This window comes from Mixophyes fleayi, chromosome 7 (genome assembly GCF_038048845.1).
Source record: "Mixophyes fleayi isolate aMixFle1 chromosome 7, aMixFle1.hap1, whole genome shotgun sequence".
Lineage (NCBI taxonomy): Eukaryota > Metazoa > Chordata > Amphibia > Anura > Limnodynastidae > Mixophyes > Mixophyes fleayi.
The window spans coordinates 2,709,752-2,733,189 of NC_134408.1; the positions used below are offsets into that span (position 1 = coordinate 2,709,752).

General features: G+C 35.7%; 2 protein-coding genes across 2 annotated transcripts; one reads left to right on the plus strand and one right to left on the minus strand.

The window, feature by feature from the left end:
• Window positions 1-12,187: 12,187 nt before the first annotated feature.
• On the minus strand, window positions 12,188-15,097 carry LOC142098206 (taste receptor type 2 member 9-like). Its single transcript, XM_075180851.1, has 4 exons — window positions 15,071-15,097; window positions 13,728-13,863; window positions 13,555-13,617; window positions 12,188-13,011 (listed from the first exon to the last, which is right to left on the minus strand). The coding sequence occupies exons 1-4, from the start codon at window positions 15,095-15,097 to the stop codon at window positions 12,188-12,190; spliced, it is 1,050 nt and encodes a 349-aa protein (XP_075036952.1).
• A 6,444-nt stretch (window positions 15,098-21,541) lies between these two features.
• Window positions 21,542-22,438, plus strand: LOC142098213 (taste receptor type 2 member 40-like). Its single transcript, XM_075180879.1, has one exon. It carries the CDS (start codon window positions 21,542-21,544, stop codon window positions 22,436-22,438), a length of 897 nt encoding a protein of 298 aa, XP_075036980.1.
• The last annotated feature ends 1,000 nt before the right edge of the window (window positions 22,439-23,438 follow it).

Below are 23,438 nucleotides of genomic sequence, written 5' to 3' on the forward strand. Positions count from 1 at the left end.
TAAAACAAATGTGCACTACTTTGATTAAGGTAGTATAAATTCTAAATGGGTTTTGCATACCATGGAATAGTACAGATCGATGTGGTATTGCCTATAAAGGATTAATATTCAATAACTGCCATGAAACATGAGTGTTTAGGTGTAATAAGGTGAATGAGGGTGATAAAGGGATAGTACAGCTGTGTGCTCCTCTGTCTATCAGGAGTAATACAGTAGTATGTAGAGCAATAAGGTGTCTCTGCTCGCAAATCATATGAAGGAGCAAATACAAACGCAGTGATACATGTGTTACATTTTACGCCCGTAAGTGACTTAATATAGTATTCATCAAGGAACATATAACCTGTATGCACTTGATCTTAAATACAGACTTGCGCATGCACATGGTGGGCCTGAGTCATTAACAATGCAAATGCCAATTCTTGCCGTATTTTGCCCAAAACGCTCTGCAGATGCCCAAAACCGGAGCATACGTCATTGAACGCAGCAATGTCCAATACATCTTCGAGCACAAAGGACTCTTATTACAACTTATGATTTCATGGGCTGAATAAGGAGGGGAAGTGGCGCATGCACATTGTCAATGTTCAGTAAAGGCGTTCCCCGCAGATATGTGCGATTCAAGCTCCAGCGCAGGCAGAAGTGCGCCGTTTTCGATGTAAAGTTTGCACCTACTCACAGGCAAGTGTAACTTACGGATCATAGTGATGACTAAACACAGCATTTGCCTCCTCCTCACATAATGGGAGAATTTACTATACACCTGCACACACTCATCTTGTTATACAACACTATGTGAGACCGACAGAGGGAGAATACTATGTTGTCATTTAGTCAAACTGATTATTTATTCATTTTTGCTGACATTCCAATATGGTTAAATTAGATGATTCTTCTACCAGAGAGGTAGGTGCATTCCTTTACATTTTACAAACAAACACTACATACTTGTGCGAATGTTTGAAATTGTCTCGGATTTATATGTATATATATATATATATATATATATATATATATATATATATATATATATATTCTCTTCCTCTGTATCGATTGGATTCAGATATGAATATCGTGACATTTCTGTAATTGAGGCATTTGTAATGCGCTGAGGACATATGGATTTCAAGAATTGGACAATTCTCATGGCAATAAAAATTTCATTAAACTGATTGGCTATCCACAATATTTAATGCATAACTCAGTAGTAAACAGGTAATTCCCATTATTAAACCTAAATGGCAATATGTGCATCTGGGTTGTACGTCCCCTGTGACATCTGGAACCTGGAAATTGTAAGGGGCTAGCAAGCGGTGTTCAACTGCGTCCATGAAATTATATTTACATTTATATTCACTGTGTTCATGTGATAATAATCTAGGGGAGCTTTTCTAATAGGGGAGTTATACTGTGATACTGCATAATACTAAGAGGCAGCATCGCTGTTTAAGAATTTGGGTGCTTTGGTGTTGCATTTAGTTTCTCACTGGCAGGTGCAGATATGAACATCTGGCCTAGCAGTGCTGTATTACACTTGAGAGTTACATTATATATTAAGAAATTAATAAGGAACATCATGTAATGCAACACATTATTCGTCCGTGAACACTGTAGAAGCCTAATTGTAGTACGACCCTGAGTGTTTGATGACAGACACCTATTAAGTGGAGAAGGCCGTGGGAACAAATTATTATCGCATCACACTAAGCAACACTGATTATCACACACTTTTGGTCGGATATTTCTCTGACCAAATTATTTATGCACTCAAGTAAGAAGAATAATTAAGGGATCTACCAATAAGTTCTTGAGATCAGATCTGCTTTGTATATGTATTAATTACTAATAAACAAATGAAAAAGGAAAATAATACATGAAAGAAATAGATAAAAAAATAAAAAACAAAAACAAAACAATATTTATATTTTGAACAAACGATTCATAAATGATAATAATAATGAAATGAACAATCATATTGGTTAGAGCGTTGATGTCTAACACCGTTTGATAGGATTGCTTATGAAAACATCTTATAGTTGGCTATCATTATTTAGAGACCTACTACCTCTAGGATTATCCAGTATCTTCCCACAGTTCACAATATTTTTACATAGTCATAGTGTAGATATTCATTATATATCTTGGAAAATACATGTGTGTGTTGAATCATTAAAAGATTTGAAATGTGATAAGTCTTGGATAAATTATATTCCCAAGATAAATTAAGATACATATATCGCATATGGAGGTTTGGTATCTGTAGGTGGAAATATAGATAAGAAGACACAATGAGAAGATATGAAGCAAGAATTATTTATGCTGAGATCTCCTTAACACCTATGATAACTTTGACACCCTTAAGAAATAATGTATCCACACGCTTTATACCGGCTCCCACAGCGGGTCTATTTTTTATCATTATTTTATTTCACAGATTTTCTTATTCTTTTTTCTCCTATTTTATTTTAGTATTTTGCATTTGGCGAACAGTATATAAATTGACTAGTGTTTTTATTTATTAACAATAAAAGTGATTTAAGATTGTGCTTGAATTTGAATGCTTTGTAGACCAACCTTAATCGTGTGGTTATACCACAAGACAATAAAATTCTTTGTAACCCTGCATCTATGTCATCTTACGCTATTGGTTGAATTTTCTCACAATCTCCCACTTTGTAGTTATTTATTGTAAAATAAATTCAATCAATTTGACAACTGGAAAACAAATACAAACGTGGTTCTTCTATGCTGTAGGTTTTCAGGTTGTTCAGAGGTGAAATCTTGTTTATTTCCAGGATCAGTTTAGATGCTATAGTGATTATAGCATATTTATTTCCATTCTTTTTCATTATGGTTATTTTTGTGAATATTTTGCCCGTCCATACTAAAACTACCAGGTCTGCTAAGTCCATGTTTCATTTATGCATGCTCAGTCTCCTGCTGCCATCTATACCTTTGACAACCTTTTACTCCTGAACACCTTAACTTCACTACCTCTCCAGCAACTGATTGCATCCTCTCCCCTACCCTTTTGGTCCCGTCATCAGCCCTCTGCTCTTCTCAGTGTATGTCTCCTCTCTTGTTGAAATAACCAAGTATTTACATTTCCTATACCACCTCTACACTGATGGAATCCAAATCTTTTCTACTCCCTCTGACCTTCACTCCTTTGTTAAATGTCTTGCTGCCTAAAGCTCAACATATCTGAAACAGGGCTCATTATCTTCCCTCCTTCAAGAGGCTCTGAAGACCCTCACATCAATCTCAGCACAATTAACACTATCTTTCAAATCCAAACGTTGTTTACCACTCTCTCCATATCTAGTCTCTTTCCGCAGCTTGTTGCACCAACTTCTGAAAATCACCAGTAGAAGAACCTTTCTCACCTTTAACACTACAGAAACTATTATCTACTATTTCATTATCTCTCAACTTGACTTTGACAACTTCCTCATCTCTTCCCTATTTCAATTCTGTTCAGTTATTTTTATCTTCTGCCTCTTCACTTCCTCTTCACCACCTCACCAATCTTTACTTTGATTTCTTGTTCTCTACCGAACATAGTTTGAACTCTGATCTCTGTCCTACAGAGCATTCATCCACCGCTATACACCCCTGACCTTTTATTTATTCACACACCCTGACGTCCTGTCTGCTCTGCCAATTATGTACTGATAGCCACATCCCAACAGAGCTTTCAAGACATCTTCTGTGCTATTACCTATGGAAAGTACTTTCATGGCCAAGGAGACTCCTCCATCCTCTAAACTTTTGGATGCTATATGTAACTTATATAATAAACTCAAGTTAGAGCATAACTGATAATGTAAAGTGGTAAAACTGACAGTTTCTACTCACTTACTGTTATCAACTTAATCTATCTGATTAAAACAAGATCGAATGTAAATACAACTTTCCATCATGGCATCTCCCGCGGCTTTCATATTTCACTTGATTTATTTTCTGCTCAAGAGAAAATTCCATGAGATAAGATCTTACTGATACAAATATGAAGCCAGAGATGAAGCCAGACTATCATTCTGTAACCTGATTATAGAGGCTCTGCCAACACAGCCCACACCTGTTATACCGATACTGAACATATTTGCATTCAGAGCACAGATTTATCTGAAACTACTTCCTCTGTCTAATCATTACACTACGGACTTCTCATCCACAAAGTAATCATTGATCAGGAGGAATCACACAAGGATCACAATTGTTAGGAAATGTGGTCAGCAATGAGTCTGTGCAAATTCATTATTCTGATGATCACTGGGATATCTGGGACCATTATATGTCCTTCACTTTTCAATGTGTATTTCAGGCACTGGAAAAAGATCAGTAATCTGGGTGATTTAATCCAATTTGTTATAGTACTTACAAACGTTCTCTTCCAGGGCTTCTTAACTGTTCATGGTATTTTTGACATCTTTGGGATATATCTGATTGTGGACAAACATGTGTTTTTAATCATGTTTATGATTAATAGTTTCCAGATTGATGTTAGTTTCTGGAACACCACCTGGATCTCCATCTTTTACTCTGTTAGATTGGTGAACGTTTCCCACCAGTTTTTGCTTCTTGTCAAAACAAGGTTCACATCTTTTCTTCCTCAACTCATAATGGGATCACTGTTATTTAACATTGTCATTAATATACCAATAGTCCTGACATCAAACTTAGACATTACAAAAAATAACACTGACAAACCAATTCTATCTGGTCATGCATTTACCTGGAACTATACGTACACCATCTCCAGATTATTGATTAGACTGTGTCTTCCATTTCCTGTGACTTGTCTCTGTATCGGGCTCAGTGTCACAACTGTACTGAGACACATCTGGAGGATGAAGCAGAGAGAATCTCATGTAACATCTCCTCAGCTCCAGGGCCATGTACGAGCTGTCAGGACAATGATTCTACGTGTTATGTTGGATATTGCTTTGTATTTGTTAACAACTGCATTTTTAGCATCGTTTTTATATCTTGATAATATTTTGTATTTCACCCTCTGGCTATATATCCAGCTTTATCCCTCTGCTCAGATTCTGATTTTAATCTTTGGAAATCCCAGGTTCAAGAGCAGATTATGTGGTCACAGCGTCACCCCTGAATATAAAGTCTGTGCAGCTATAATGAGAATTCTGTTGTGTTTCTTGTGACTAAATCTGTAAATAATAACAAAGCTGTAAGAGGATAATTTTCATGTATTTTCAAGCCCATTTCAATACGTTACATATCTAACAATTTATTAGGAGAGAAAGCAAATAATAAACACGTCATCACATTTTAAATATCAATACACTTTATGTATTTACTGTATATTATTTACATTGGGGGTATTTTAGAACCCTGAGTGCTTCTATTAGGATAATGTAGTCATGTTTTACTTGTTACCTGAAAGTGTAATAAATATATATTGTATCTTTCCTCACAGTGTGATGTCTGTGTCATCATTTTATTGTAGTAATATATATTAGGAATCCAACACTGTGGTATAAAGTCCTGGATAATGGTGTCAAGAGTCCAAATCACAGTATTTGTATTGTTAAATCACAGCTATCACATTCTATCCTCTCTATTCTCTGTCCCCTTATGTTACTCAGGGACTAACATTATTGGTTCTACATTGATACAAGGAAGGGTAAGACTTAGTTTAGATATAAATATAGATTTGTAGGAACACATTAAACATATACATTTATTGCAATGCCATGAGACCTTGTGGCTCATGGCATAGATCATGTGTTTCCTCTCCTGTGACAGTTATCCTGTTTATCTTTCTGACAAATGTCCTAAGTATGTTATTATTAGTTAAATGCTCATCTGACCTTTAAAACACTATTGGTCTACATTTGTGACGTGATCTACCTGTGAAAATAGTGGTTGCTGTCAGTGTGACAGGCCAATCAAAATAGCCGCTTAACTCCATTTTATTGTTCTTGTACTTTTATTGTGTGTATTATGAAATGCTGTAGTAACCAAGACAAAGCCGGGGTATTTCTATATACATATATCAGCCAGGCGTAGTCCCAGTGCTAACTGCGCATATACTGAATGGTCCCGTGTAACTTCACTGCTGTTGCACGTGCATAAAATAAGTGAAACTGTTTAATGCTCAGAGTTTATCAATAAGAAGCTCCCAATTATGTTTATACCTTATATGTTAGTGATATCCAGCAGCCTTAGTTTCCTTTCTATAAAAACTGGTTTTGCTGCAACACAAGATGCCTCGTCCTGGACCTTCTGTAATGGTGCCAGTCATTGGTCTATCAAGCTCTCTCTCTCTCTCTCTCTCTAGAGAGAGAGAGAGAGAGAGAGAGAGAGAGGGTGGGGCCCTGGATAATTGCTGATTAAACATATTACTAAGAGAAGGATCAAATCTATGTACATTATTGATATATTTTTACTTGTTAACAATAAAAAATTGATATTTGAACTTTAACCCCTTGCAACCTGAAAGAACCTGAAATAGTTTCACCAGATACGTTATTGGCGCTGCTCTAGCAGGTTAACAATGTGCTTCCAATATAGCTATAAATCATAACTTTGCTTAAACTTAACGTGGGATAAAAAAACCCCAGTAATATGCATGTATTTTAGTATACTTTATAAAAGTTGATTATCCTTCATGCAGTATAACTGCTGTTTCAGAGTCAATACTTGCCGGTTCTGATGTGGCAGGATTGAAAGATCCAGTACCCTAATTCCCCAGATGACAAACGAGTGAAACGCTATAGTGTTGACAAAGATGGTAGTATTTTGACTTTTTGGCAAAGGAAGAATATGAAAGCATAATTACATCAACAATACTGAAAAATGAGGGCAAAAAAAAAACGTGTACGACACCCCACAGAGGCTGCTTTGACTAAGGTGTTCAGTGATCTGATCACTGCTAAAACTAAATGCCATTACTCTCTCCTAATTCTCCTGGAACTCTCGGTTGCATTTGACACCGTTGACCACTCTCTCCTCATACAAACACTGCAATCCCTAGGGCTTCAAGACACTGTTATATCCTGGTTCTCATCCTACCTTTCTAATCGCTCCTTCAGTGTTAATTTCTATGGAGCCACCTCTGCTCCGCTTCCCCTATCAGTTGGAGACCACAAGGTTCAGTCCTAGGTCCTCTGCTATTCTCTATCTATAACGCTTCTCTTGGAAATCTAATAAGTTCCTTTGGATTTCAGTATCATCTCTATGCGGATGATACCCAAATCTATCTATCCTCTCCTGATCTCTCGACATCTGTGTCCCGTGTAACTGACTGTCTTTCTGCTATTTCATCTTGGATGTCCTCTTGCCAACTCAAACTTAATCTTTCTAAAACAGAGTTAATAATATTCCCACCCACCAACAAGAGCATACCTGACATTTCTATCTCTGTTGACAACATGACCATAAATCCCACCCCACAAGCTCGCTGCCTAGGTGTAATCCTTGATTCACACCTATCCTTTGTTCCCCACATTGACTCTGGCACATATCTCACACAAGACACTGCAAAAACCTTAATTCATGCACTTATCATCTCCCGCATCAACTATTGCAATTCCCTCCTTACTGGCCTTCCCAAAAACAGACTCAAACCCCTACAATCTATTTTGTATACTGCGGCAAAATTGATATCCCTTGCAAATCATTATTCTTCTGTTGAATCACTCTGTATGTCTCTACACTGGTTGCCTGTTTTCTACCGAATCCATTATAAAATACTCTTACTAATCTACAAGGCCATCAACAAAGCTGCACCAACATACATCTCCTGTCTTGTCACAAAATATCTCCCAACTCGGCAACTCCATTCTGCACAAGATCTGCGTCTCTTATCCACACTCATTACATCCTCCCATTCCCGATTACAGGACTTTTTCCGGGCTGCACCTACTCTATGGAATTCTCTCCCTTGCACAATTAGACTCTCTTCTAGTCTACAAGCTTTCAAGCATTCTCTGAAAACCCACCTCTTCAGACAAGCTTATAATATTCCTCAACCACCCTCTTAACCTCAGTGCATTACCCTATTACCACCTGTTATACAACTACCCCTTGATCACCATTGTTGTGTGACAGGATCATTTAGCTTATGAGTCACTTTTACCTTTGCAGTCTGGCTGGGCCGACTGAAAATGTAGACTTAACCTCATTTGTCAAACTCTCATTGTCCAATAGATTGTAGGCTTGCGAGCAGGGCCTTCTCACCTCTTTGTCTGTTTTACCCAGTTTGTTTATTAGTTTACTATGTTTATCCCCAATTGTAAAGCGCTACGGAATATGTTGGAGCTATATAAATAAATGATGATGATGATGATGATGAAAGATTACAAAAATGTTTTTATAATTATTATCTCACTTTATATATCTCACAAGTACATTATAGCGCTGTGCAGTTAATCACTTATTTGTCTGACATTATTCTCTTAGCCCTATCTGACAATAGAAGCCCCTTTCACTGTTGATGGGATTGATTCAGCCTTTTCCGGACGGTAAGGCTCCGAGAATTGTCTACTAATTGAACAAAAACAAACAGAATTGTTTGGTTCCTTAGCTTTTGGATTTATTTAACATTTTGGTGTGAAGAGGATAATCTCCCTCCCTCTATATCTATCATTCTTCCAAAGTTAGGTAAATATCTGCTGAATCTTGATTCATATAGGTCAATATCATTATTGGCTACTGTCGTTAAATTACTACACAAAATGTCAACCCAGATCAGAGTGGTTTTATATCAGGTATATCCACCTTTCTAAATCTTAGACAGTTATTTACACACCTTCAATTAAATCACAGTAATAATAATGAGGCAGTAGTAGCATCTTTAGATTCTGCTAAAGTGTTTGAATCTGTCGAATGGAACTACTTATGGGAGGTAATAAAGAAATCTGGTATAGGACGTAGGTTATTTAATGGGATTAAACTATTATACTCTGCTCCACTAGGGAGAATCTTGGTCAATTGGTATATTTTTTCAGCATTTACGTTACAAAGGGGAACGGGTCAAGACTACCCTCTATCTCTGACTCTATTGGCTTTGGCCATAAGGCATCTTGAATCTCTAATAAGAAATCATCATAACATTAGTTGCTTTGTATGCAGATGATATGCTGCTATTTTTTTTACCAGATTGGTCAAAATCCTTTACAAAATGAATGCAGGTGGTGGTAAGATTTCGAACTTTTTCTACAAATTAACTGGACTAAATCAATAACACTGGTCAAAAATGATTTTGTTAATTGACAATATTGGCAGATTCTTAGGTATCTTTTGGTGCCAATTCTGAAAATTAGGTCAGGATTTGTGTTAAGGGCTCCACTCTTTTGCCATGATATTAAAAATAAATAAATAAATACATTTTGCTCAAAACAGCATGTTGTATGGTTCTTTTCATTCATTTTTTAAATGATTTATTTTTGCTTCAAACCTTCTATAATGAGCAGCAAATCATGTTAAATACATTATTTATTCCCTATTAATCATTTATGTATGTCTAAGCAGAAAATAAAGTAGAGGAATCTGCTGTGTGTGACTAATTCTGTAACAGTCACTCCTCCAGTTTTACGATAGTTTTAATCTACTTTAGTTTTTTTATTTACTATCCTACACCCATGAGTCATGCAAGATAAGAAAATCTTGCATTGTGTGACTTATCAGAGCTTCAGTTGAGTGTCAGCGTTCACATGAACAACATATTCCACTTGTATATTTCTACAAATAATTTGATAGTGAACTTTTTGAAAAATACAAATCCCTGGGTTGCAAAACATCTCTGAAATCCATTTCTTTGATTCACATTTGGACTTTTTTTTCAAAAAATCTTGGAGATATAAGTGATGAACATGGTGAGCGCTTCCAGTAGGATATGTCAATTATGGAAACTTGATACAAAGGAAAATGGAACCCAAAAATGCTTGCAAATTACTGCTTGACACTAAAAAAGGATGTTGCTGAAACTGAATACAACAGAAAATCATTGCATTATATTTTGTATATTTCGAAAAAAAACTATTACTCAAATCCCTGCCATCCACATAAATATGGAAAACAGATTTGTAGTCAGCAGAGAAAATGTTATTAGAAGCACTCTATCAGATCAATTTAACATAAGAGTAGCATTTTGTTGCCCAATGTAATTTTTCCATTTAAAAGGGACTTCCCCAGGAACTTACTCCCTTTTCTTCTTTATTATGGCATTTAAATATTTGTAGTTTTGGATTTCCAATTATTAAAAGGAATATTTATTCTCCAATTATTGATTAGCTTGGTACTAAAATGCCACATGTGGAAGGAATTATCCTTTACAGTCTCAGCCAGAGTTAAATAAAATATGATCTCTTCTCTGGTCTGGGAGTGTTAAATGGAGATAATAAAACTCAATGTTTTGCATAGAACTCCAGATTCTGGAGGTTGGCGCTTGCCAACTATAAACTATATTATTTTGCATTTCAATTGGCACAACTTAGAGATTTATTGTCTGAATCTCCCGGTACCGGCCTACAGATATTTCTGGTTGAGCAAGTTTGATTTTGTCATATCCTGTTACAGGCCCTTTTAAGAGGGCAAAATCAAAGGAAATATACCCCTGCTTTTCAAGCAAGCTATCCATATATGGGGTACTGCACCTTTATTAATGGGTGGTAATGGAATAGACCCCCAATTTGGTATACTGTTAAAATGGATAAACACCTCAAATTGAGAAATGATGTTTTCCAAAACCATTTAAACTCTTTTTCTCATTTCCAAGAGGAATTTGATAATCCTTTGTCAATATTCCACAGATCTTGACCTGAGGCAACATTTTCAGACTCAATTTGTAAATTCATAACATCTCCTTTGAAAAGAATCCTTCAAGGTGCTGGATCACACAAAAAACATCTTATTACTAAATATTCTAAATTATATGCAAGTTTTTGTAGCTAATTTTAGTTCTGATTATTTTGTTTCTCTGTGAATGAAAAGGGAAAATAACTTAGGGTCTATTTCAGACAGGGAATGGTCATACATTTTGGGCCAAGCTCCTAGCTGTTCATTATCATCCAAATTTCAAAAATCCAACAATATATTTTGGATAGGGTTGACGTAACTCTCAAAAGGCTATTGGAAAATGTAGGTTGCACTAAGTGTGGTTAGGGAACAGGTTTTTTAAGTGTTTTTGCTGTATTTGCCCAGACTTGTACTATATGCAGCCACACAGATTAATTATGTGATTATTTTCCAAACCACTACTAGAGGTTCCCCCTCTGTCCTAAAATCCTAAAGACATAACAGATGATACAAGTGAGGGGGCTGCTACCCTTAAAACCAAGCAGAGAAAGAAAGTGATTAAGTCGGGTGCACTTAGGGAAAATGAGAAAAGTAAAATGTAATAACATTTATTTCATTGATTGATACAATACCTGCAATTATCTGTTATGTGAAATTTTAAAAAGTGAAGCAATAGTGTTGATCAATATTAGAAAAGCGATGATAAAAAGTAATGATAAACATACAAAATTTTAATAGAGATAAATAATGGGCTAATATAATCTCTAACAAATGGAAAATATAATGAAAATTGTGTTTAGCCTGAGCTTCTAGATCATTAATTCTAATTTCAATTATCATATACACTTTTCTGATTCATTAGTTTATACTAAACTTTTAATAGAATCTAACAGATATGATACATACACTATTTACTTTTTACCATACAGAGCATGTAAAATATCTATGAAAGACAGATAGATAGATAGATAGATAGAACGATAGATATATAGAGTGATAGATATGAGATAGATAGATATTAGATGGATACATGGATAGATAGATATTAGATAGATAGATAGATATTATATAGATAGATAGATAGATAGATAGATAGATAGATAAATAGATAGATATTAGATAGATAGATAGATATGAGATAGATAGACAGATAGATAGATAGATAGATAGATAGATATGAGATAGATGGATATTAGATGGATGGATAGATAGATAGATATTATATAGATAGATAGATAAATAGAAAGATATTAGATAGATAGATAGATATGAGATAGATAGATAGATAGATAGATAGATAGATAGATAGATAGATAGATATGCGATAGATAGATAAATAAATAGATAGATAGATAGATAGATAGATAGATAGATAGATAAATAGATATATATATATATTAGATAGATAGATAGATTTTCCTCAAGAGCAGACATCATGGCCAAATAATCTATTGTATATTTTAGGATTTCCCAAGATTAAAGTGGCAGTTTGAGCAGAGGGATACGACCAGACAATTGTCCAGAGAATTGGTTCCCAAAATGCTTCCAAAAAGTAATTTGGTTTAAATGATGACAGACATAATGCAATTACTGCAAAATACATTATTGAGTTAAGTAACATCTGTAGAATCATTGTCCTGGCTGCTCGAACGTGGACCTTAAGCTGAGGAGATGAGTTAAACTGAGACATGTTCTGCTTCATCCTCCAGACATGTCCCAAGAGAGACTTCACACTAAGCCCAATACAGATGAGAGCGACAATAAATGGAAGACAACATCCAATCACCATGTTAAATAGAGTGAACACGCTGTTTATCTCATCAATATAAATTTTACTAGATAGATTTTCAGTCACATTTTGAAGAAATTCTAAATGCGTTGTCCAAATAAATGGTAGATTAATGAGGAATGATCCCACCAATGTCATTATGAGTAATTGTAGAATAGAAGAGGACAATCTCTTTTTCAGGAAAAGGAAGAAATTATGTGAACAGTTGACCAGTTTCAGGCAATAGTGAACTGAAAGCCAAGCTGTGTGCCAAAAAGTGCCATAAAGTAGAAAGAATTCAGCAATATATATATATACATATCCATTCTTGAACGATAGCAGGTCAATCCAGATGTAATATGTTAAAGCATCGATGAACATGACACATTGAATGATGATGTTTGTAAGAGCCATGGAGAGGAAGATTTGATCACAGACACTGAAACGTTGTTTCTTACTCCAGTCTCTGAAATATACTGTAATTATTGAAGAATTTAGAATTATTGCTGAAATGAACATAATGACCGAGATAAAAATCATGTATATATTTGTAGCTGTCAACATCCCTTATGTATTTGTTCTCTCTCAGTGTGAAGTTAAAATGCTACACTGGGCACATCAGCATTCACAGAAGCACATAATGAAAATATAAGGTTGAGGACAGTGTATACATGTGAGAAATGTATGCAAATTATACAAGCATATGTATTAAAGGGAACATGGAAATGTTCTTTGTGACAGAAAACAATTGTGGTAGGTTCCCCTTTCAATCTCCTCCAATGCACATGTCTATGGAAATGTGTTATTCTTGTATTCCTAATGAAATGCTCATTGTCATGTATAGATAGATAGATAGATAGATAGATAGATAGATAGATAGATTGATCGATAGATAATTAATTAAACAATTCCGATCAATAACAAGCACATTTCCCTGTCCCATGTTCTCTGTAATACATATCCTTGTAGATATTTGCATGCCTTGCTCATATACTGTATGTATATACACTGTCCCCAACCTTGTGTAATCATTATATGCTTCTGAATGCTGATGTGTCCAGTGTCGCGTTTTAACTTCACATCTACAGAGAAAAAATACATCAGGGATGTCGACAACTATAGATATTTGCTTGATTTTGATTGCAGTTATCATGTGTGTTTCAGGAATTACTCTAAATTCTTCAGTAATTACAGTATATTGCAGAGACTGGAGAAAGAAACAACACTTCATAGTCTGTGATCAAATCTTTCTCTTCATGGCTCTTATAAATGTCGTCCTCCAATGTGTCATAGCTATCAATGTTTGGCTGTATTGTTTCTGGACTCACCTGATAAATGTCAACAAAAGTTATGTATATTTTTCTGTTGTTCAATTCTTTCTAATTTACGGCAACTTTTGGCACACAGCTTGGCTTTCAGTTCACTAGTGCTTAAAACTGGTCAACTCTTCCCATAATTTCTTCCTTTTCCTGAAAAAGAGATTGTCCTCTTCTATTCTACAATTGCTCATAATGACATTGGTGGGATCATTCTTCATTAATCTGCCATTTATTTGGACAATGAAATTAGAATGTCTTCAAAATGTGACTGATGCATCTAGCAATATTTATTTTGTTGATTTAAGCATTCACTACACTGTCTTTAACATGGTGTTTGGCTGCGGTCTTCCAGTTATTGTGGCTCTCATCTGTATTGGGCTTAGTGTGAAGTCTCTCTTGGGACATGTCTGGAGGATGAAGCAGAACATGTCTCAGTTTAGCTCATCTCCTCAGCTTAAGGTCCCCGTTCGAGCAGCCGGGACAATGATTCTACAAGTATTGCTTAACTCAATCATGTATTCGGCTGTCATTTCAATCTTCTTGTCATCATTCAAACTTAGCAACTTGTGGGAAGCAGTTCTCTGGACATTTATGATGTCATATCCCTCTGCCCAAGCTGTAACTTTAGTTGTAGGAAATCCCAAATTATACAGTAAATTTTTTGGTCAAAATATCTCCTCTTGAGAAAAATATTAATTTCTACCTATTATCTCTCTCTCTCTCTTTTGCTATGTAAGGAGTGCACATACAATCTTTTGTGCTTGCTTGTAAATGAATGTCTGCTTTTGCATATAGCACCCAAGTACTGAGCAGCTTTATTCTTACACTGGTAATTAGAGATAACCTGGTAATGAGAGATAACCTATGACACATCCAACACCCAACTCTAAATCCCATTTGAACTTTGCCATCACTGCAGAAACAACACAGTTATGACATGGCACGGTTAAACTTTCTAGCTCAATTTAAACCTAAGTATAATACCCAGTGTTTTCATGCCCAGCGCTATTCATTTAATCTACCTTGTCCACAAATAAAAGTTCCAATTAGTAAGAAATTCTAAAATAAACATTTAAATTGCTGTAAATCTGACTTCGCTGGTGGAAGTCCCCCACCACATCTTCCCTCCATACTTCCCCCTACTTCTGTAAGGTACTTTGGTTGCACTCAACCATCTATCCGCATATTTACCCAGGAGCGGTTTTCTTTAACTCACCACAAAGTTGTTTCTATATTTAGTCATGGTCCTCTCTGTTGTTACCTTTCACCGGTTCATTGGTTGTACAATTATGTATGTACAATTAGCATAATTTACCTTTCCATCTGTTACCCTGTTGCAGAATCCTCTCCTCCCATCTCTTCAAGTTTCACTTATGACATTAACCAAAATATGCTGGGAGAAAAGATTTGCATCTCTCATATGTTCCTTCCTCACTCTGCTCAGTATGAAATCATTACACCACTGACGCTTGTTCAGATCTGCTGTTATTATTACCAAAGGAAACAAGACAAGTCGTCCAGTTTTACAGAATGCAGCTGGCTGAGCAGATTGTGATAACCATCATTATAGTTATCATCTGGGCACATGGAATCATCATAAACTCAGCTATCATCACTGTGTACATCAGACTCTGGAGAAAGATACCTAGTCCTGGTGTCTGTGACCAAATCCTTTTCACAATGGCTCTCACTAGTGTCCTTCTGGATTGCTTAATGTTATGTAATAGCTACTTGCTTTATTTTCAAACACTAAGAGAAAATTATACAAATGTATTCATTGCTCTTTATGTCGTGTTTGTTGTGTTCAATATGAGTTTTTGGAACACCGCCTGGCTCTCCATCTTCTACTGCGTGAAACTCGTCAATGTTTCCCACTGGATCTTCCTTCGGTTGAAAATGTGGTTCTCCTCATCCATTACCAAACTACTCATAGGATCAGCAATATGTTCAGCTTTGGTTAATTTGCCATTTTTTTGGACAGCACACCTGATATCTCTTCATAATACAAATATTACTGATAAACCATTAAATATTAAACTAATTGAGAATGTCTACTATGGTGTGTTTAAATTGTTGATCAGTTACACTGTGCCTTTTATCCTGACTTTAATCTGTATTATACTCAGTGTGAGGTCTCTCCTGCAACACGTCTGGAAGATCAGGCAGAATGTATCACAGGTCAGCTCATCTCCTCAGATCCAGGCTCTGGTTCGGGCAGCTGTGACAATGACTCTGCGTGTGATGTTGGATCTAACCTTCCTAATTATCATTATTTACACGACTGTAGTGTCTTTCCATCTGGAACCTACAATAGGGATGTCCTTCTGTCTGTTTCTAATGTCATATCCATCAGTACAATGTTTTGTACTAATATTTGGAAATCCCAAATTGAAGAGCAGACTCTTGGAGCGAGAATCCACCTCTAATGTCATTAGATAACTTGAAGGTAATGATGAAGACAAATGGAAAAAAATGTATATTTGAGCATATATATATATATATATATATATATATATAGTCACACACACTAATGTACATTGTCTTTGTCTTTGGAGTGCTAATATTAGAATCCTATTTCAATACAGTCCCTTAATTTATTTCTCACTACACACCCTGTTCCTGATTTAGTGCTACCATTTATTTAATCTACACAATAACTTAGTATATTTTGGCTTTCTGGAAAATCCGTGGAGAAGAAAGATGTTACAAAGTGTCTTCAAGGTAATCATCTTCCCTCAGTCATCTAAGGAACAGTCATCCCACATTGGCCCAATACTACTGTGCACTGTCCTGTCCAACAGTTCCCTACACACATCAAGCGATACTGAGCGTCTAGTGCTACCTGCTCTAATCTAGTCTCAAACACTGTCTGCCACTGTAATAACTATCGATGGAGGGCCAGGAAAACAGAAATAGTGGCTACATATTGAAAGTAATAGGTATTATGGAAGAAAATACAATATATGTTTTGGTTACAATTACTACAGTATAGATATGGTTACAATTATATCCTCTCTCAAAGCCATATAGTGAAATCCACTACATGATGGTTCACATAGGCCAGCAAAATGTAATTACCATTAAATACATAAATTCTTTACAAAATGACATTCTGTTGCTGTCCTCACAATGTTCAGCACAATGAGGAAAGCCATGATTATCTCTGTCTCTCAGCGTTGGTCTTCATGGCCTTCAATAGGGAATTGTCAGCCATTTGCCCTCCTAAACTGCACAACATGTGATACATATATATATATATATATATATATATATATATATATATATATTATACTATTATTTTTTAGAACCATATTATGTAAATGTATCTTCAAAGTAAAAAATATTATTGGACAATTATATATTAAGATTTTCGCTAGATTATTTATTATCAAGAAATAAACAAATAGTTACCTATATGCATGAGTGAAAAGTTAGATATAGAAATGCAGCAAGGAAATATACTTTGTAACAGAAATACAAATAATTATTAGTTCAAAATATGAAGTTTGTAAAATTTGCAAATACTGATATTTTTATTTTTATTTGGTTACCTTGTGGAGGAATACATGAAAGTTTTTATTGATGGCTGTTATTTGCTTTGGTATAATTCTATAATTCTTTGATTGAAAATTAATAAGGATTAAATGATACAAATATATCATATACTGAATTTGGACATCTCTCTATATCAATAGGATTGAAATTATAGATGCGTTTATGTAACCACAGATATATGTACACTTACTAGATATCAGGGGATATGTATTATTGGGCATGGTGAGACTAATAATTTTCATTTCCATAATTATTTATGATGGTCTAGCAAATTTAAGAAACAACAAATTATGCATAAATGAAAGTGTATACAATATACAGATATACATATATATATATATATATATATATATATATATATATATATATATATATTCCATAGACAAAAAACCTTACAGTTTAACATGTCTGATTAAGGTTCCTTACACATCATCTAAAATGTAAGAAAACTATTGAAACTCTTCCACTCAAACTCCAAATAGCAATGAAATTCCGACGATTAAGGCAGAAACCTTAATGGACGTGTTCCTTGCGCAATACAGACATGGTATGTCATCACATCCTGTGGTTAGCTGCAGATTCAGCACTATCATGTAGTGAGATTGCTGTCACTCACACAATACAGACATGGTATGTCATCACATCCTGTGGTTAGCTGCAGATTCAGCACTATCATAGAGTCAGATTGCTGTCACTCACACAATACAGACATGGTATGTCATCACATCCTGCGGTTAGCTGCAGATTCAGCACTATCATGGAGTGAGATTGCTGTCACTCACACAATACAGACATGGTATGTCATCACATCCTGTGGTTAGCTGCAGATTCAGCACTATCATGTAGTGAGATTGCTGTCAGTTACACAATACAGACATGGTATGTCATCACATCCTGTGGTTAGCTGCAGATTCAGCACTATCATGGAGTGAGATTACTGTCACTCACACAATACAGACATGGTATGTCATCACATCCTGTGGTTAGCTGCAGATTCAGCACTATCATGGAGTGAGACTGCTGTTTCAATTATTGTCAAAACTGTAAAAAATCATTTGATCTCAGGCACAGACTGAAAGACCAAGTGCTAATTGTGAATGTATGAGATGGCAATCTAGTGGTAACAATCTAATGGTAACAATCTAGTTGTAACAATCTAGTGGTGACAATTTGATGGTAACATTGTAGTGGTAACAATCTAGTGGTAAAAATTTAGTGGTAACAATTTAGTGGTAACAATCTAGTGTTAACAATCTAGAGGTAACAATCTAGTGATAACAATTGTAGCTTTTCTCAAACTGGTGTAGAAACCTCATTACTTTCCACAGTCTCGCTGCCCCCTCCTCAGTGCAGCCTCTTCAGTGATTCTCACCTTCCTTTTGTTCCTAGCTCTAAACTTCCCCTCAATGAGTTGCTGAGAGCTCTCACACAGCCCGACCCTCAACTGTCACTCCCCCTGCATCCTGATTCGCCAAGAGCTGTAACAAGGGGCGAGCTGCCTAAGAGACAGGCAGAGCAAGTGAATGATCGCACACTCACCTATCATAGGATTAGTGGGGCTTGAAAAATCGTTTCGGATTTGTGCTCCTTAATCAATCTCCAAGCAAATGTCACTGGATCTTTCTGACCTTAGTCTTTGAAATGTACTTTCCTATATAATGGGTAAGTCATTATGATAATATATGTAGGATTGACTGCTGCTGGGATTTAAGGATAAGGTTTATAGGATAGATACCAGTTAACATTTTCTATCATTTGTACTCTCACAACAGATCCGTCAGATTTAGCTTGTAAGCTTGCGAGCAGGGCATTCTCACCTCTTTGTCTGTTTTACCCAGTTTGTTATTAGTTTACTATGTTTGTCCCCAATTGTAAGCGCTACGGAATATGTTGGCGCTATATAAATAAATGATGATGATGATGATGATGTGTCTGTATTGTTCTGATATCTGATCACCCATACAACAGTACGGCAGAATGCTTGGTCTGTGTACAGCATCTGTTTGTGGTCATGAGATTTTCTTGCAGCAGATGTTGGAACTTATATGCAGGACACATTATTTTGAATTTCTGAAAAGTAAAATGGATCTCGATCAGAGCGCACAATGTTACTGCTGTCTGTGCTCTCTCTTATCATTCCTGCAAATATTTTGCCAATTGGTCATCCCTCTACTTTTCAAAATGAGCATAGTTTGGACGTGATGAGTATAAAAGACACTGCGGCTTTAAATAAATAAATAAGGAAGGGGAGACTGTTTTACATAAAAATTGCTTCATGTTCAGTTTCTGACAGCTGAAACAGTGACTGGGATGGGAGCAGTCAGTAGGACATTTAATAGAACAGTACTAGAAAGTTCACTGCCGCACAAGCTGATCTACAGTAAAAAAGTGTGGGGTGATCTCATCGCCATATACCACCTGTCAGCGCATTATACAGATATGATTATTGTGTAATGTGGATCAGACGCCCCAAATATTTGTATATCCTTCACAGAGAGTGCTTGTAAGGCCCTTTATATACACTGTACATGTTGTCATGTCCCAAACAGAGCAGAGCACTTTTAAATCTCATGCTCCCAACTCAGAGCAGTGAATAAATGAACTGACGTCACTGAGGGGTGGGTAGATTAAAACGGGCTCTGTTACAGCTGTCTCTGGCACCGCTCTGAGAGATTAAACTGTAAAATGAGAGCGTTGCCAGGGCTAATACTAGTATAGTGTGACCCCCTCAGCCCCAAAACACCATCCAGCTCCCCTGTGGCAACAAAGTGAGGCTAATTTCTCCTGCTCACAGAAGAAATTTATTTAGCGAGAGGGGTCAGCCATATTTGTACTCTTAAGTGAAGCCAGTCTGAGTACACCCTATATACAACTCTATTTGACTTGCAGATTCAACATGGCGGAATGTTGTTCATTATAAGCAACCTTAATATAAGGGCACGTCTGTGCTCTTATAATATATATATATATATATATATATATATATATATATATATATATATATATATATTGTGGAAGTCAAATAATTGAATGAAGTAAACCAAATTGATTAATATTGTTTTACCGCTCGATTGCGATAAATACTTCACGTGTTATGACGCAATCGCAAGGATTCCTAACACACATATTTACATTCGCACTTACACTTGTAAATAATGCACATTTATTAAGGTTCCAATCCACATTTATTTATAGGTAAAATATATTAGATTGTTTATACATAAATGGTAATATATTAAAAGTATCTAAGGCTCAGGATAAAGGAAATGTATCATGTTTAGTGTCATTTTTATCTGCACATTACCATCTCTAATCTGCTACTTCCGACTTTGCGATCACTTCCTGCGATCAATAATTATGGAAGACAAAAGATTGAATGATCAAAATTACAATATGTTTTTAGTTTGTTTAGAACTGGTTTGGGTCAGTTTCCTTGAGAAGCACAAGTTTTCAGCTGTTGGGGAAAGGTGATCACACCTTCCCATAGAACCCTTTGAATTAGCCTATGATCAGCAGTCAATTGGAACATCATTTAACCCTGAGCCAATGAAGACCCTAGACATTTTGCTTGTGTACATAGTTACATCATCAGTAGTTTTTTCTCTACTGAAGCTGCATATAAGCACACTGGCCTATATTTCTGGCTATTTTTGCCTGACTACACAGTAGACATGATTACCTTATCCTGGGCCTGGATGAAGATTTAGACGTGATGTAATGTTTTTGGTGTTTTTATACTTTTCCTGCTTTATTGTAACATCTTTAATGCGTAATAATGGCTTGCTGTAGATCCTGCTATATATTGCAATTAAATATCTTTGTGCTTTGGTGCCACAATAATCGCATTGGACAATGTTTATTTGGTAAGCGATAAAATGACTTTAACATTTAATATATATATATATATACAAGATAGATAAATAATGAAACATTTCCACTCAGTAACAAACACATCTCACTGTACCATGTTCTCTGTAATACATATCCTTGTAGGTATTTGCATGCATTGCTCATATACTGTATATATATATACACTGTCCTCAACCTTGTGTAATCACTATATGCTCCTGAAAGCTGATGTGTGCAGTGTCGCATTTTAGCTTCACATCTACAGAGAAAAAATACATCAGGGATGTCGACAACTATAGAAATTTACTTGATTGCGATTGCAGTTATCATGTGTGTTTCAGGAATTACTCTAAATTCTTCAATAATTACAGTATATTTCAGAGAATGGAGAAAGAAACAACACTTTATAGTCTGTGACAAAATCTTTCTCTCCATGGCTCTTACAAATGTCGTCCTCCAATGTGTCATGGCTATCAATGTTTGGATACAATTTTTATGGACTCACCTGCTAAATGTCAACAAAAGTTATGTATATTTTTTTTTCGTTGAATTCTTTCTAATTTATGGCAACTTTTGGCACACTGCTTGGCTTTCAGTTCACTATTGCTTGAAACTGGTCAACTGTTCCCATAATTTCTTCCTTTTCCTGAAAAAGAGATTGTCCTCTTCTGTTCTACAAGTACTCATAATGACATTGGTGGGATCATTCTTCATCAATCTGCCATTTATTTGGACAATCAAATTAGAATTTCGTCAAAATGTGACTGATGCATCTAGAAATATTTATTTTGTTGATATAAACATTTACTACACTGTCTTTAATATAGTGTTTGGCTGCTGTCTTCCATGTTTTGTGGCTCTCATCTGTATTGGGCTTAGTGTGAAGTCTCTCTTGGGACATGTCTGGAGGATGAAGCAGAACATGTCTCAGTTTAACTCATCTCCTCAGCTTAAGGTCCACGTTCGAGCAGCCAGGACAATGATTCTACAAGTATTGCTTAACTCAATCATGTATTCGGCTGTCATTTCAATCTTCTTGTCATCATTCAAACTTAGCAACTTGTGGGAAGCAGTTCTCTGGACATTTATGATGTCATATCCCTCTGCCCAAGCTGTCACTTTAGTTGTAGGAAATCCCAAATTATACAGTAAATTTTTTGGTCAAAATATCTCCTCTTGAGAAAAATATTAAATTTTACCTATTATCTCTCTCTCTTTTGCTATGTAAGGAGTGCACATACAATCTTTTTTGCTTGCTTGAAAATCAATGTCTGCTTCTGCATATAGCACCTATGTACTGGGCAGCTTTACTTTTACACTGGTAATTAGAGATAACCTGGTAATAAGAGATAACGTATGACACATCCCACTCCCAACTCTAAATTACATTTAAAGTTTGCCATCACTGCAGAAACAACACAGTTATGACATCGCACGGTTGAACTTTCTAACTCATTTTACACCTAAGTATAACACCCAGGGGTAAATGTATCATACTACGATTTGTACAAGTCGCCGGAACCATTACTATAGTTAATATATTACAATTATATTAATATTAATGATAATAATGAAACATAACTTTTCCAATCCTGTTGGATGTCAAAGAAATAGATCCATCCGCATAACCCCTTCATCTCCTCCACTCGCTCTCTCCCTTGCCTCATCTGGCTCCCCTTGTGCCTGTTCTGTTTTCCCTCCCTTAGGATGTAAGCTCACATGAGCAGGGCCCTCTTCCCTCCTGTCTCCCTACCTGTTCTTCTGCTCCGTGTTTATTGCATTAACCAGCCTGGAGTTTCTGAAGTACTGGTATTTTTTTTGTTTATTGTTTTGTACTGTTTCACCCCATATAGTGTACTGTTTGTATGGTGTACGGCGCTGCAGAAAGCTTGTTGCGCCTAACAAATAAAGGATAATAATAATAATAATAATAATAATAATAATAATAACAATAATATATTTTAAGAATAACAGGCAAATAACTAATACAATTCAGTGGGTTTTGAAAATGGTAAATCAAATAAATCAGTTTTGTTGAAATACAGTCAGTCATCTGCCGTTATGGGCAACAAATTGTTATATATTTTCCACAGGGGCAAAATTAATTAACCAACATAAACCAAGAGGTGATTAATAATAATATGTCACACATAAAGTGTACAGTGTGTGTAAAAAAACAT

Bases quoted from the DNA above. Each gene is read 5' to 3' on its own strand.
- LOC142098206 (XM_075180851.1), bottom strand. From the start codon at position 15,097: ATGACTAAATATAGAAACAACTTTGTG. The intron at 13,864-15,070 runs GTGAGTTAAAGA...GACATTTATCAG, and splicing joins AATATAGAAACAACTTTGTG to GTGAGTCCAGAAACAATACA. The intron at 13,618-13,727 runs GTAATTACTGAA...TTTTCTCTGTAG, and splicing joins TCCAGTCTCTGCAATATACT to ATGTGAAGTTAAAACGCGAC.
- LOC142098213 (XM_075180879.1), top strand. From the start codon at position 21,542: ATGTCGACAACTATAGAAATTTACTTGATTGCGATTGCAGTTATCATG.